This window comes from Drosophila pseudoobscura, chromosome 4, assembly GCF_009870125.1.
Source record: "Drosophila pseudoobscura strain MV-25-SWS-2005 chromosome 4, UCI_Dpse_MV25, whole genome shotgun sequence".
NCBI lineage: Eukaryota > Metazoa > Arthropoda > Insecta > Diptera > Drosophilidae > Drosophila > Drosophila pseudoobscura.
In genome coordinates, this window is record NC_046681.1 from 5,667,792 (window position 1) to 5,684,555 (window position 16,764).

At 42.7% G+C, this 16,764-nt stretch overlaps 1 protein-coding gene across 11 annotated transcripts in view; it reads left to right on the forward strand.

The window, feature by feature from the left end:
- sick (sickie) overlaps positions 1 to 16,764 on the forward strand; it is a 207,843-nt gene that overhangs the window by 166,964 nt on the left and 24,115 nt on the right. For 10 of the 11 annotated variants that reach the window (XM_033380907.1, XM_033380909.1, XM_033380904.1 and 7 more), the window contains 2 exons: positions 2,845 to 3,266; positions 3,348 to 3,499. In XM_033380907.1, coding sequence (XP_033236798.1) covers positions 2,845 to 3,266; positions 3,348 to 3,499 — 574 coding nt within the window. Of the gene's footprint in view, positions 1 to 2,844; positions 3,267 to 3,347; positions 3,500 to 11,008; positions 11,252 to 16,764 lie in introns of those variants that run through there. The other variant, XM_015181239.2, reaches the window with a different exon arrangement.

The window sequence follows — 16,764 nt, forward strand, 5'->3', positions numbered from 1 at the left end:
GATAGATTTACGTACACATTTTCCTGTACTGTACCACTCTTCATCTCCACTATATTTTCCACATTCGCTGCCTGCCTTTCTGCCTGCCTTCAAGTATGCAAACAGTTTTTCTTGTTTTTTTTTTTTTTGACATTCCCGTACATACATTTTCCTCCGCGGGAGGCTAAATGCCAGCCCAAAACCCAAGTCACCTTCGGGTTCTCGGGGGTCGTGGGTCGTGGGCCGACATATGCTTGTTTACCCATGTGTCGCTGCTCTTCTGCATATTTTAAAGTTTTCACTTAAAATCGTTCATGGCCCGTGAGGGAGGAGGAGGCGCCAAACGACACGCCCATATATCGTTAAAGAGAAAAGTTCTCAGGTTCCCGCAGACAATGTGAAAGTTCTTCGGGTAGAAACACAGGAGGAACAGAGTACACAAAAAAAAAACCGAAGAAACAGAGAAAATGGCAAATGGAAAACGTGGAAAAAGGCAACCGAGTGCCGGAGGAAGGTGTTTGTGGATGGCCAGATTATTATTTGACATGTCAATAGGTTTGCTGAACCTTTGACTTGAACGGAGTTGCTCTTCTCTTCCACCAGTACTCCTTTTTTTGGCCTTTGGCCCTGGCTGGGACTCCTCTGCGACTCCACTGCGACTCCACTGCTACGCTGTTGTTCTGCTGTTTGCCACGTCAGCGGCGGCCACTGCAGTTGGGTGCCGACACCGAAGTCAAGTCAAGTGCTTCATTAAAAATTGTTCCACAGCTGCAGAAAAAAATGGCAACGCCAGTCTCTGGAAATGCCAGTGGAAAAATGTGAACAACAAGAGGGAGCTCTGGGAAAAACAGCTGAAGTTTAAATTGGAAAAAAATTCGGAGAAAACAGAAGGTGGTTATTAATTGGGGTTTATATAGAAGGAGCAGTTTTATATGAGGGAATTTGCAGGGAAAAGTAATTATTGCTTTGGAAAAAATGGGAGATACTTTATCGACTTTTTTTCAATCAAAAGATTTGAATACATTTTTCTATAATTTATATCTCTATAAAGACCCAAATGATGCAATAATCTTTAGAAAAATGTTCAAAAAATCTGTGCCCTTAGTTCTCTGTTTGGACAATAAAAGCATGAACAACATTACTCAATAAAATTTTTACATAGTTTATATAGTTATACCTAGTTTTACCTTCGAAAAACTTGTATTTCCACAATACCGCAACTTCCAACAATTCCATTAGATTATCCGCCGCTTCCATTAAACCATAAATCATTTAATACTAGCCGGAAATTTCACTTTCAAATCTGCCAAAAAAATATACAAGTGCACTCCTATTTCCAGCCCAAAAAGGAAACCTAAGCCGCTTCTGTGTCCAATGTTGCCTATGGGGCCTCTTCCAGTTCCGTTTTCCTTCCGAAACTAATCTGCTTTCGTTGTTGCTCTCCTCCCATAGAGAGAAAGATACTTGATACTGCTCCTCCCGGTGACAGAGAGAGGGAGGGAGAGGCATAGACTCTTGCTTTCAATGGTCTCTTCCTCACACATCAATTATGCAAACGGAAGTGTGAGAAAAGTTCGAGTGGGAGGGAGTTGTCCCTCCGCAAAAGCCAGTTTGGTGGCTTGTTATCAAATTTTACAGCCAAAACCCCACACAAAATGTGGTGTGTGGTAGTGGGGTCTCACCACTGAAATGAAAACATGGCAGCAGAGAGATACAGATACAAACAGAGGCGGCACATGGGCACAAGACAGCAAATAGAGATACAGATGGAGGCACACCACACACATGACGTATACGTAATATTAGATTTGCATGCAAAATGCCATTACAGTCACTGAGTTATCAGAGCGGGGAAATGGGGTGGACAGGGCATGAGAGCAGAGTGGACAATTCAGAAAGGATGGACTTCTTGTCTTCTCCACATACCCTTTCCCCTTTGCCTTTCCCTGTCCCTTATCCTTTGTCCGCAGTCCATCAGCTTTTTGTGGCTTGGAAAATCTCTGCATTTTATGACAATTTGTCTAGGGAGCCTGCACGCAATGTCGCCGCCCCGAGCCCTTATCATGCCCCCAGCACACACCACACTCTCCTTTCGGTGAATTTGTAACAGAATTAAACGGAAATGGGAGTGGTTCTGTATCTGTATGCCCGTGCACCCGTGTGTGTGCCCAAAAGTATTCAACAGTCAGTGCTCATGTGAGCGGGCCCAGAGATTGGCCTAATAAACTGTAGAGCCGCAAGCGGAAATTTGCAAGTGTCTGGCCCCCGAACTCCATTTCGAAAATTTGAACAAATAGAGATGGAAATCTGCAAGCGTGTGATGCTTTATGGTAGGCACTGTTTGTAGGGGAAGGAAGAGGTGGAGACCACTCCACCGAAATAAATTAGGGAAAAGTGATGTGTTTCTTTACTCTTGATTAGGGAATTGTTTGCGGAATTGTACGTAAATATTATTAAGGATATCGGGATGAGCATTCCAAATATTCCTTTCGAATAATCGTGAAAAATCGATGATTCTTATGCCCTTGCTTGAAATTTCTCTCCTCATCGATGAAATGTCTTTCTGGATGAATATTTGAGATCATTCTGCACTTTATTTAATAGCTTTTTATGGCCACAATTCGCTTTTCCAATTCGCTTTGATTTTTCATTCATAATTTCCTCTAAATGGTGCCATTTTCATCGCTTAATTTTCATTTTAATCACTTTGAAATTGCATCCCAAAAACTCTCATAACTGCCATTGCATTTCCCGTTTGTCAATCAACGAAAACACCACCCACCAACACCCACATTCCATTCCATGCCCCCAAAATTGCCGTCAAATTACGAGTTGCCACACGAGACTAATGAGATTCCATTGCAGATCCACAAAATCGGAGAAAATGTATCCCTCGATGCTGAGCCGCGCTGGGGACGTGGAAATCGAGCCGTACTATTGCCTGCCGGTGGGCACCAACGGAGTGCTGAGCGCCCAAATGGCAGCTGCTGTGGCGGCCCAGGCCCAAGCCCAAGCACAGGCCACGCAGGGAAATTCTGGCAACAATGTGGTGGGTGGTTCCGTGGCCTGGAGCCAGCCCACATCGCCCACGCCCCTCAATCGAGGCCCCTTTGCGGCGTCAGTGGCAGCAGCGGCAGCAGCAGCAGCTGCTGCAGGGGTTCTATCGCCCACTCACGGAACGACCGCAGGAGCCACAGGGATGGTTGGTGGCATGGGGATGGGACCCGGACTCGGCTCCGGTCTAACTGGCGGACATCGCCTCACATATCCCAAGAAGAACGACGAAGGTAAGAGGAGAGTCGGCTCCGTCTGGAGGCATTAAATGCAGATTAATGTAACATTTCCATATCCTTGCCATCCTTTTGCAGTGCACGGCAGTGCCGCATCCCTGCTGTCGGGCGGCAGTTCCCTCTACGGATCCGCGGAGGAGCGGCAGGCCCACGAGATACGGAGATTGAAGCGCGAACTGCAGGATGCACGCGACCAGGTGCTCAGCCTAAGCAGCCAGCTGTCAACCAATGTGAGTACTCCTCCGAAATGGAACTGGAAATGGATATGGATATGAAAATGGGAGTGGAAATGCTCTGAGGCTTAAGCTCTTCTCTGCGTGAATTATGAGTGCATTCTGTGTGCGAATCCTTCTTCTGCTTGGCCGCCCTTGAATTCCGTGAATACTCGTCGTCGCACAGTTTTCGCTTTCACATCAGCGGATAGATTTAGCCAGAGATTCGTGTCATACATATATCATGACTGTTTAGACGGCGATAAGGTTCGGCTTTATGTGAGAAGTAACTTCCAAGACAGCACAAGAAGGCTGTCAAGTGAATCATGTTGTAGTTGCAATCTGTGAATGCATGTGGACTGTCATTGTCTAGTAAAACCACTGATTTGTTGAGAGACCTTGGTGCAATTATTATTATTGTTTGCATTAAATGCCCCTCGAATCCATATACCTTTGAAACAATTAGAATCTTTGTATACCTCACAAAGATTCAATCAATTATGGTTTCATTTATTTTCGGATTACAAATAGTATTCGATATATGATCTCATTCAATGGACCTCCACCTGATTGGAATTGTTTATTAACGAAGATGTTTGGATTTATAGTTTATTCATAGATCATTGATAGCCGCGTTTTTGGTTCCAGTTAAATGCCGTTTGAAGAACAAATTTATAATCGAAAATTAATCATAACTGTTGATAGAAAATGGGTAGAATATTGCTTTAATTTTTAAAACTAAATTCAGAGCCTAAAAATGTTTCATATTTCATAATTTAATAACCTTTAAATTGTATCGAACCTTTACGAGTATTTCATATTAATCCAAAGTCATAAGAACAGTTTTTTTTTTAAATTAATATGCCATAGTTATTTGGAATTTAAGGTTCTTAAGATCGGCAACAGTAATCGATAGATACCGATGATGACTCGATAGGCGTATCATCATATCGTATTCCCTGCACATTTCATGATTTTTTCGACTTTTTATTACTTTATAAAAATTTGCATCTTTTTCATAGTACAGATTTCCTCCTTCCGCCCACAAGTATGCTACGAAAAAATCCAAATTAAAATGCACTTTTGAAATGCAATTGTAATTCAAATAAAGAACACGCTTTGTTGGGAATCCTTTTAATAGAGACCCAGAGGTTCGCTCCCTGCCTAATCTCTCCCAGCACATCTTTCCATAGTTCCCCCATCATCATCATCATCAGTAGCAGCAGGCAGAGTCCATTAATTCAAGAGGTTATTCCGCGTCGTACTTTGTGGCACAATTTATGAGGTGGCAACGAACCAAATGCTGCGGCAGGGAAGTACCTTAAAAAGTGCCGCTTTTCTTCAGGCTACAATTGTGTGCAGAATCCCCATATCCCCCTCCCCGTCCCCGTGTGCCATCGTGCCTCAGATCTGATGGCGTGCCAAAATGTCTCGGGGAACTGCTTTGAGAGAATTCATTCGTTTCGCCTCGCCTATCATGGAAGTCAGCTTGCATTCAACTTTTCAGCCTTTTCCGCCAAGTCGCCTCCTGTCATATCCCATTCGAGCCGATTCTGTGCGGGTGTGGGAGAGTAGTATCTATGTGTGCTGTCAACAAAAGTCACGGGGGAAAATGTCTGATAAACTTCCGCGGCAGACAACAGAAGAAAACACGGGGCATGGCACACAACTTTTGCCTACTTTTGGGTGACATTTCCCATCTCCCATGTGAGGAGAGAGGACCACCCCGCCCCCCAGCGCTAAAGTTGATTTCATTTACGAAAAATTGTACTTGTGGAACAATTTTCATCAGAAAATAAAACAAAGTTTGAATTGCATTCCACTCGGGTGGATGGGGAGTGGGTATGGGTATGGGTATGGGGGGATGGGGGACGGAGGAGCAGCTGTATTATGGTATTTTATGGTCTGTCTACAATGTTGAATGGCTATAAAGTATTTTATGGCCAGAGAGACACCCGGAGTCTTCGCCCACACCTTTCACCATCAAATTTATCGAGGCCAGACAGGCAGACGGCATAAATCTTTTATGTATTGCTCACTACCACTCCACCGCCACCCCCTACTATTCCACCCACCTGATGGTTTAGGTGTGAGAAAGTCTGGTCTCAAGGTCAAGCCATAGAGGTACGTGCCAATTGCCAGCAAATCAGCCTGACGGACGGACGGATGAAAGGATGGATGGACGGATGGATGGAATTTCGATGGAAACTTTAAGCCGATTGAAAGTCTAACTTTTACCAATTTCCTAGTGCACTCAACTGTGGAGAGGCAGGTCATTCATTGCTGCTGCTGCACTTGTGAAGAGGTTCCATGTCAATTTTTGCCAGCATTTTTCCAACTGAACAGAATAGGAACAACTTTCCGAAGCCATAAAAGTGCACAACAGCAAAGTTGTCGGGTGGAATAATTGCAATAAAGTTATGTCTCTCAGAAATTTCCTATTCTTTCTTGCTTGGGCTTTGAGTATTTCTTTGATTCTTTCTCTGTCTCTGAGTCTCATTCTTTCTCCGAGTCTAACTCTTTCCCTGAACCGCTGGTTATTTCTCTGTTGGAGTACAGCCATGGATATGGTCTGGTCCGGGGTTCGAGGCTGCGGATTGTAAGGTGGTTTTGTGCCGCCGAAGCTGGAAAATGGGTCGCCATGAACATGATTTATCTTTCGAGTGTGTGTGTGGGCTGCTGCCAGTCCCAGCCCCAGTCCGAGTGAAATACATTAGCTCCGTCGTGTATCGTATAATGCGGAAACTTGAAGTGGAAATTAGGTAGTGGCTGGCTTTTCTCTTATGAAATGCAACACTTTTGTTTCCTTTTACCATTCAATTCAATTAACTGTACAAATATTGCACAGTACCTACTCCCCCTAACAAATAAAAACTTTTAAATGTTTCAGAAGTTTTCCTTCTCCGTTTTTTAACTATACTTTTGGCCACTTTTGTTTGGGAATCTCCTGCCCCTCTGGATTATAAAACTTTTTAATTGCCCATTGACTTTGATGTCGTTTTCTTTTCTTTTCGTTTCTTTTCTTTTCATGTCGTTGGAGCTTTCCCTTTTCCCTCCTTTTGTCTTAGCCAAAGTTGTGCCTTTGCGTTAATTAAATTTTCTGCCATGGATAATAATGGCATAAATGTCGATATGACTGTCTGTCTGTCTGTCTCTCTTTCTATCGATCTATTGGCAGTCTGTCAGCATATTTTTTTTGCCATTGGATCTGGCTTTTTTTTCTTTTATTATTTCTTTATTGACAGATGCCACACAGTTGTGTGGAGGCTTCAACGTCATGAAATTTCACTTTGCGGTGTAGTTTGCGGAAAAACTGAGGCTTCCATTGGGTTTTCATTGGTGGGGTGGTGGGGTGTTGGAGTGGTGAGCCTTGTGGGTGTCTGACAATGCAGTTTCGTGAACTTTTTGAAATGCTCTTGGGATACATAAATACATACATATGTGCTGCAATATGTGTATGTGTGTGTGGGTGTGGGTGTGAGAGGTGGAATGTGTGTGGGTGTGAGCAATTGTTGAAGGATTTTTTGGAATTTGGTATTTCGCTGTTTTTTCTGCCCTCTTGAGAGCAAGAACTTTTATGCCATTCCTGATGAATTCTGCTCTTTGAGTGCGGATTTTTGTAGTGTTTTTTTTAGAGATTTTGTGAGTTTTTAAATATTTTACAAATTTTGAATTAAAGGAATTACTGAAAATTTGGAGATTGATTAGACAAAAAACACTCAAAGATTATTTTCAATAACATTAATCAAAACTAAAAATATTAATAATAATTCAACAAATTTTAAAGAATTAAATTAATTAATTTAAAAAGTATACTTAATTACTTTTTTACAATATAAAAATAAATTAAGAAAAAGCACATTAAGTAAAACTAAAGCACACTCCATTCAGAATCACTCGCTACTAAGGTTCCCTGTTCGTTATTTACGCAGCGAATGAATTCCGTTTGCTTATGCGAACTTTTTACAGCGAATAAACAGATGCCACTCCTTTCCAGTTGCATTTGAAATTGCTGACAGTCCGCATAGATTATAGATAGATATCATATCATACCCCCTTCATACACATATCTCCCCGTTTCCCATTCATATCCCTCTCTAAGTATTTCCACCTCTTTCAAGTGGCTGCTTCCATTCAAAAATCCAAATCAATTAATGGAACATTCTACCCCTTGTCTATTGGCTTCCATAAGTACGAGTATTGTAGGGCGTGTTCCATGTTCCAGCACTATCATCCCAGCAGCCACTCATTCCTATTTCCGATAGACAGATAGAGTCATCTGGCATTGCTCTCCATCTCTATCGCTATGTCTCTCTCTTTCTATCTGTGCGAGATTTGGCGCGTGTATTTTGGCGCTTGAGGCGATCCGCACTTTAATATTTTTATAGTTATGCTTCTTTGTCTTATCGCCCGACGGCTCGAACGGGGGTATTGGGGGGCACACCATCACGCTTTTAATGTTATTACATTGGCATGCATGAAGTCTGGTTCTTTGTATTTGTCTCTGTCTCTGTCTCCGTCTTCCGTCTCTCTTTTGCCTCTCTTCTACGGTCACTTGGGTCAATTCCGAGTGCGTGATAAATGGCCGCATTGCGTGGCTCCCGACTCTGGAAACATGGGACTCTGTCTCTCTCTCTCTCTCTCTCTCTATCTGTATCTCTTTCACCTACTTGTATCTGCATCTCTTTCTGTTGTAGTTTTTCGGTGTTTGTGGTTTAATATTTATGGTCAATGATAAGATTGCTCAATTGGGGTTTCTTCCAACATAGGCGAGGCGTGAGGCGTGAGGCATGAGGCATGAACGAACTCAAACGCAGCTCCCAGTCTCTGAAAGCTGAAAGCTGTTTAAAGTTGATGTAGGTTCGGAAGTTTTATAAGCTGCTTGTGGTTTATACTGTATACATATATATACTCTTATATAAATGTATTTGTATCTGTTCCAAGCGCATTATGAACTACCATAAAGCTTAGCCTGATAACAAGGGGCACGGCACGGGCACAAGCATCGAGGGAGTCGAGGGAGTCGAGGGACACAGATAGCCAAAGGGATGGGATGATGTTTGTTTGGGATTTAGTTTGAGTTAAGAGTTGAGCAAAAGTAATGCGAGTCTGAGGGATATGCAATGGAAGAAGATGGAGGCTAAATTAAGAAGATTTTTACGAGAAAACTTTGATAGATAAGCTCGAGCTAAGACTAGGGAGATCAGCTTCATTCGCAGCTTCTTCCTTTTCGCAACTTAATCAGCGACTGGCGAACTGAACAATCACCCAAATAGTTTAATGGCATTCCCTAATCCATTTTGATTGTCTTAAGTAGACGAAATTCAACTAAATTCAAGGTTCGAGTGCGCAAATATCCAAGTTCCGTATGTCATAACATTATGTTGTATATTTTTATAGCAATAAAAACTTATTTCAACCTATTTTCTTGCTCTTTTCTTTTTAGGTAAGTGATTTTGGTACCTATTTTATATATAAATGATGATTATTCCGATGATTGGTATGTACAATGAGATTCGAAAAGAACTTAGGGATAAATAATCATAAGAGAACTGCTTTATAAACTCATAGATGATTTCCATCAATCCTTATAGAAATACCAACCAAAAACTCCATCTGTTTCCATTCATCAATAGTTTTCCATTTCTAATCCTCCCCCAAAAACCAACAAAACCACATTTGAATTCCTTCATAGAACTGAGCCTTATTTATTCCACTCGCCTGCCCCCAAACCATCCATCATGCTTCCACCACTTAAGCTGAGTCTCAGAAATCAATTGCCTTGGCTCTCTGGCATTTCATTTACTAATAACCCACATCGTTTATATATGCCAATAGTTTAGCCAGAAAAGCATTCAACTTATGGCCAAGACCCTTAGTCCATCCCCAATCCCCACAATTTCTGCTGTCTTCAGCCAAATACTCGTACAATGACTCTTCCAGGGTGCTGCTCCAAAGACCAATAACCCCCGACTTTATCCCGATTTTTGTGGGATAATCAATCATTTTTTTAGCTATCGCACAAGTTTTCACGACTTTATTATGTCTGCCATTCCATTTCGCGATTTTGGCGGCCATTGTCGCTGGAACAATTTTCAGTGGCGCCGCAGAGTCTCGCGCCAAAAATAAATGACGCCACGGGGGGGCATAAAGAGGCTGCTACTGCTGCTGCTGCCTCCCGACTTTGTCCTTCACTTTGGCCTTACGACCAACTACAAAACACACAAGAAATTTGCAATTTTTTCCACTTTGTTGTCGTTGTCGATGTGTCGTAGACGTAGTCCTGGCCACACAGGAAGCTGCGTCTGTAATTTTTTCGTTTGCTTTTTGCATAGTTTTGCAAAAACGTCCAAATAAGTGGAGCCATCGATGGGGCACGGCACAGACGACGACTGGGGCAGAGACGGAGATGGAGACGGAGACTGCGACCGTGGCGTACCGTACGCAGTGTCGCCACAGTGGCGCCTGACTTTGGTCTGTGGCGGCACATCCTGCAGGATATTTATTTTTTGGTATCGGCTATGGGGGATGCCAGGATGCCCTATGGGTTAGACAAGTGATTGAAGGGTTTTTGGGATAAAAGAATGTTCTTTTGATTTTAATTAATTCAATGAAAGGAGGGTTTTTGATGGAGAATTGTTAAAGGTGGTTGTCAATCTGAGGAAGCCTTTTCTACAGTGAAATCTAGATGGAAAAATACCCTTAGAGTAGAGTAGTTAGACTATCAACAATAGATCAAAGAAACTTGAAATCGAAAGAAACTAATAGCCACTTTCTATGGACCTCCTTATAAATTTAAATCTATTTTTATACAATCTGTCATCAGAAAAAATGTAGTTTTCCTTCAGCTACACTCTTGGGAATTTATATCCCCTTTCTTGCATCGATCCTTCAAAATACGATCCCCCCTATATTTAAAGTAATTGAGTTTTTTCACACGCCTCCCCATCTACATATAGGGATCTGTCTTCAGTATTCCCTGCTCTCTCCACCGGAACTTGGCTTCGTGTCGTCCTCTAAAATCGTATTTGTTACACCCCTATGTGCAGTAGCGCCCCTCGGCTGCCATTAGTCCCGGCTCTTAACAATTTTCAAGCATCCACCCCCCTGTTTTCAGCCTTTTTCCCGTTTTGTTTTTACGCTTTTCCGCTTCTCCCTCTGCGATGCGATTTTGTTATTTGTTTTGTCGCCATCGCCTCCGTCGCTGCCGACAAGTTGGCGTCATGGCAGCTGCTGCTGCCGCAGCTAGCAGCGCAGCAGGCAGTCGCTGCCAAAAGGATTTTATTTTGGAGTCGCCTCGGAGTCGAGTGTGGCAGGCAGGAACAGTTCCGGATTTGGAGCCGAGCCACACGCACGCATAAGGCTGGCAACATGTTGCTAGAGAGCACACATCGACACAGGCATCAACATGTTGCTGATCGTTAGAGCGCCGCTCTCTTTCCAGCTCTAGCTCTCTCTCGCTCGCCTGCACTCTCTGTTGCGCCTCTCTCTCTCTCTCTCTCTCTCGCGACCACTACTGATCTTGCTCAACATTTTGATGTTGAATCAACATTCAAACAAAATTCAACTCTCTGACGCGTCGCACGTATCTGTATCTGAGCGCGCGGTAACCGTTCGAAAGAGTATCTGTAACTCAATGCCGATCGCGCGTATCTGTGTCTGAGCTCTCAACGAACGTCTGTATCTGTATCTGTATCAGATAGTACGCCGCGCTACGCGATCGCCTGTTTATCCAACTGATTGCTGAAGTGTTGCGTGAAGTGAAGATTTGTAAGCGAAAAATCAAGCAAAAATAAATATGAAAAATTCAAGAAATCAAAGGTTCATTCATGACCAGAGCGGCGGTTTCCAAAGCCACAGATCTATAAATAAATACAGTGCTAAAGTGCCTTTGGGGCCACCAAATGAGAAACGTGTTTTCATGTGACGTGCAAAAACTAAAAACAAGGGATTCCAAAAATTAATGAATAAATGTTTATGGGAACCGGTCAGCGAAAAAAGGTTCCCCCAAACAGAATATCTGTACAAAAGAAGAGTGTGCTTCTGACACAGAAAGATAACAACAAGAAAAAAGCTAAAAACGAGATAAAAAAGAGATAATTGATAAGCAAAAGTGAACAAACAATACAACATGTTGCAACAATTAAACATGAACTGGCGGTGGAAGCTGTGGGGGCACACCAGTCGCCGCCAAGTCGTGTTCATTGCTAGGGAGGGTATCGTATCCCATTCCGCCCAGATCTCAGACACTCCAGTCCCCACTCCCAGACACCGTCTGCAGACCAGACCAGACCCATTCCCAGACTCTTACCATTCATTCTCTCTCTCACGTAAAGTTACACCCGAGGCACCCAGTCTTTGGGGCACAATAATTGCACAATCAGCAGATTACTTTATTGCCATAGGAAAATCTGCTATATCAGCTGTACCTCTCTCTCTCTCTCTCTCTCTGTCTCCGTCTTATTTGTTTTTCTTTCCACCAAAATAGCAACAAATTAAACAGACACCAAGCAGATTTCCATAGGTGGCAGAGTGCAGTGCAGTGTACTGCAGGGGAGTGACGGAAGTACAGAAGAGGTGGTTTTCACGACGGGGAAAACGGGAAAACTCGAAAGTGCAACAATGGCAAAATGGTTTAATGGAGCATGTCGAAATTAGTTTTTTGGGCAAATTGTTCAGTTCTACGAGTACTCGGTATTCACGGCGCATATGTGATGAAAAGCCTGCACATCCCATTTAAATGCAGAGGAGTTCAAGTGCCAGTGGTGGAGTGGAGTTGTTGAAAGGGGTTTTCACTCTTGACGAATGGAAATTGTTGGAAGAAAACTAAGCAGAGACCGAATTTTGAGAGATGGAATGGAGAAATGGGAAGAGCTACATATGTAAATTGTAGCTTTTTACATAAAATCGGATCTATAAACCCCTTTTACATCAGTTCTATGAGTAGATTGACAGCAAAAAACACACTTTTATTCAAAAATAGGTCCATAAAACATCGCAGATTAAAGATTAATATCTTTTTTGTCTTGATTCCACCTCAAAAAATTGAATTTTAAGACCATGATGTCACGTAGCTTCCATAGAAATTATAGATCTTTATGGTTTTCTGAAGCTTCGTCTCCGGAAACTAGTCTTTCGTTATATTTCCGCTAGGGGCCAGTTCCCCTGTGCACTCGTTTCTTTCGTGCACCAGCCCCCGGCTCACGCGCTTCTCAGGCTCGCGCTGATATGAGTTAAAGAGCCACAACTTTTTTTATTTAATAGAGACAAAAATATTTAAAACACATTTCTGAATGGTTTTGTTTGCTTTCCATCCACTCTGCTCTACATTTTGGACCATAAACGACCTATGATAATTCGGAAACCATTTGAAGCCTTGTTCTTAATAAAAATATACCACTTTGTAGCCCCAGGGAAGGTCTTTAATACCTTTTTTATACGTGCATGTGCATGTTTTCCTATCATAAACTGTCTGTAACCCACACACTTTTTATAGCTTCGTATATTGATCATATCGCTCTGTCATTGTCGCAGCCACCCTCGTATTCCAAGAGCCGATCTCCTAAATGTCACCCCTAACCAACCCTCCTTCCACAGGGGTCTGGTCTACCATGCCACTGTCAGATGCAACAACAAACAGTAGCCTCTGTGCCCCTACACACAAATTGCACAAAAACATGTCAAGAGAGACAGAAGAAACAGAGCCAACAGCAGCCAAATGGATAATAAAAGACATTGTCTGATCTCCATTGTTGATGGTTTTAGTTTGTTTTTGGTTGCAGTTTTTGTTGCTTGATTGAGTGAATGGCTGATGTCTGATGAAAATGCAGTCAGTATCTGTTGCCAAATTTCACACATATTGACTTTTGGCTAATGACTTTTTGGGCAGACACAGCAGACAGCAGAGGAAAATCAATCGGATAAGATCTGGGACTGTACTCCTGGGAGCATCATTCCAGTTCCATCTCTGAAATATCAGAGTCGTCTCTCCCTCGCATTTGTGGCAGCTGTCTCTGCCTCGAGGTGTCACCCTCCCCTGCCCTGCCATGTGCGTGTGTGGCATGCGATCAATTATTGTATCGGGAAGTGGGAAATTGAAGGAAATTCCCAGCATTTTGTTCCACCCCTCCTTCGGTGTATCCTGTATTCCCGTTTTGTTTTTGTTTTCCGCTTTGAAAAGTATTTTTGTAATAAATTCTTATTAGAGGCGCCTCCGCTCTCGGGATTTATGGGAGAGGACTGCAACTTTCGGAGAGAAGATATTTTAATTGAAAGAATATTGCGAAATGAACTTTTTGCCCTCTGTCTAGATGAAGATTGATTTTCGGAGACGGCAGAGACTTTCCTCTGCAGCAAATTTTCATGCGCCGCTAATCAAAATTAGTCATGCCTGAAATATGGTAGGAGAGGCACAGAGGCACAGAGGGGCGTATGGGGCGGGGCGTTTGGGGCCGAAGGAAAATTAGTTTTTAATTTGTAATTTTTCGCACACTGACAGCAGAGCCCCAGCAAAACAGCAAAACAGCCAAACGGCAGGCGTCACAACTTTGAAGTTGTTTGTGATTTCTAATAATCGTTTCTCTTTGAACTGCCTGCCATCGAGAAAGTGTGAAAATGGCAAAGGAAAAGCCTCGACTTCGTTCAAGTTTTCCAGTTCAATTAGCCGCCATGGATCGCTGGTCGCGCAGAGCGCGCAGATCGCGCAGAGATCTCAAGAGTCCATAACAATTTCCGGCTGACAGTTTGATGGGCAATTTCTGATACACATGTTTTGTAGATCACTTTTCCCAGTCGGGCCTTTCCTTTCCCTGTGGAGAGTCCTCAATGCAGTTCCACTTCCTCCTCGATATTAAAGGCAGGCAGCAATTTTCTCCGCATTTTCCATCTCGAAATGGAAATCCAAATGGCATTGCCAACTGTTTGGCACCTTTTCCACTGAATGTTTGTCGAAGGGAGGCAGGGGATCACTGAGGATAAAACGATGTCAAAAACGTTTCTCCGATGCCGCCAAACAGTCTCCGCCTCGGTGTTCGGTGGGGCAGCTGTTGAGTGTTTTGCATTTTTCAGTGTGTGTTTGATGTAAATGCCATGTAAATATTTGATCAGCCCTCTAGCCCTAGGAGCAGCACAGCAAATATATGGTGTTTGCCCGTAGCAAACCTCAGGGAAACACTTAAAAAATACGCACAAAGGGAGACACACAAAGACCATTCAGGGCAAGGCGTCACTTAATTAACAGGCAAATTTTATGAAGAGACCCGACCCGCACATCGATTCATTTGCTACCGTCCCCTGTCCCCTGTCCGCGTCTCAAAAGGCAGGCTAATGACCCAATGGATCGATGTAGAGCCCAAAATAGTCCCAGGGCGCATGTCTGGCATGCTTAATGGAGGCGCTACCTGTTCTACGACAGGGATAATCGTATTTTATTGGAGAAAAAGGGTTCAAGGGTTACAGTCTTCCCGTCTGCTTTAATTGGCGGAAAAGCGGGAACAATATTTGTTGTTGTTGTTGTTCTTGTGTTGAGGAAAGGAAATGATAATTATCAAAATGAGACAAGAAATTGTTGTCGAGAGGAAATCATTAAAGTAGGGAAAATTAGCATGGGAAAATGTTAGAAAATATAAGAAAATTATGCTATGAAATTAAGTTGAATGAATGGTGGAAAATGCTGTGTTCAAGAAGTGCTAAAAGATGTAGAAAGAATGGGATTAAAGACACTGAAGAATAGGGGAAAAAAATAAACAGATTAAAGACCAGATTAAAGTGGTATATTTAAAGTGATTTTAAAGCCAAATAGATAATTTATTTTCTGTTGTTTCAAAAGAGGGTTTTAAAACGGAAAAATAATTATTTAATTCATACTTTGAAATGCTTAAACCGAATGTATAAACCGGGAAGCTCTTACTTTTTGGTTGAACGTTTGAGGTACATGTATAAGGTAGTAGATTTGACGAAAAAAGAAGGTTTAGGGGTTCGAAATTCCGTACGTAAGGTTCGTATGAGGCTCCATTTCCATCGCCAGGCAATATCAAGTAGGCAATATCAAAACACTTCAGAAGTGCCATAATCATGCCATTCCTTGGGGTCTTCACAATTGAAAGCATATTCTTTGGGAGAACTTTGCACGATTCAAATTCCCATTCAATTAAATGAAACTACAGCAGAAGTTTCCTTTTATCGAAGTGCAGAGCCCTTCAAACAGCTCTCAACTAATATAATAATTAGGTAAATGGCTGCCCAACCTTTATAATTCAGAAAATTACACACTCCAGAAGTCACTCACAAGGCAAGACTGCTGTTTGTGCTGCTGCTGCCCTTTCTGTAGTATTTTTACCCTATCGTTGCACCTTTATGTTGCCTAATTGGTGCTGCACCTTTGGCAACATGTTGCCTGTTGCAGCTGCTGCTGCGGCTGCCGTCAAATTGCAGCCGTCCTTGTGGCTGCCTCTGACACTCAATAAACAGGCATTAATGTCGGCTTTTTGTCTACTTCTTTTTAGAAGCGAGAAAAGCGACACAGAGCGATAGCGAGAGAGAGTGAGAGGAGTGGCACAAGCAGAACAAGGGCATGTGGAATGCAACTCAATCATTAATCAGCTGCAACTAATATTGTGGCAGCTGCTAGATCGTAGCTCTGTCCCATTCGGTTGCTGCTGCTGCTGCCTCCTTCCTCTTTCCATTTTCTAATTGTAGTTTGACAAACATTGAACCCATTGAGCATCAGAGACCGACCTGCTCCACTTCATGATTGTAGTTCTTGGAAGGGACAGCACAGCAGAGCTCCATCTCCATCTCCGTTTATCGTTTTCCATCTTATCGCTGGCTTCCATTTAGTGCTTGAGTTTCCACAGAAGGCACTCCCCTTCTTGGGGCACTCTGTGCCCCTCTCGTTTCCCCTTTAGTTTCTGGAAAATTTAATTATCGTTATGTCTGAATTACAGGCACAGCAGAAGGAGGCAGGAGGATCAATTTACTAAATTGTTCAAAGGGGAATGTCTTTTATCAATCATGGATGTAGCAACACTTTCCTTCCACTTGATTTACTCGATCATCGATCCACAATCAACGATCGATGGAACGTGCAGTGGATAGATATCCATCAGACATCCATCAACATCCAGACAATGTCCAGACAATGCCAATCGCATAGAAAGCATCTCCCGATTCCAGTTCCACCTCCACTTCCACTTCCACTGGCTGGGAAATTTGCATAAAAACCCAAATCGAAACGAAAACAACGAATCGAGAAATCTAATCAAAATGATTTCCAGTAGAAAATT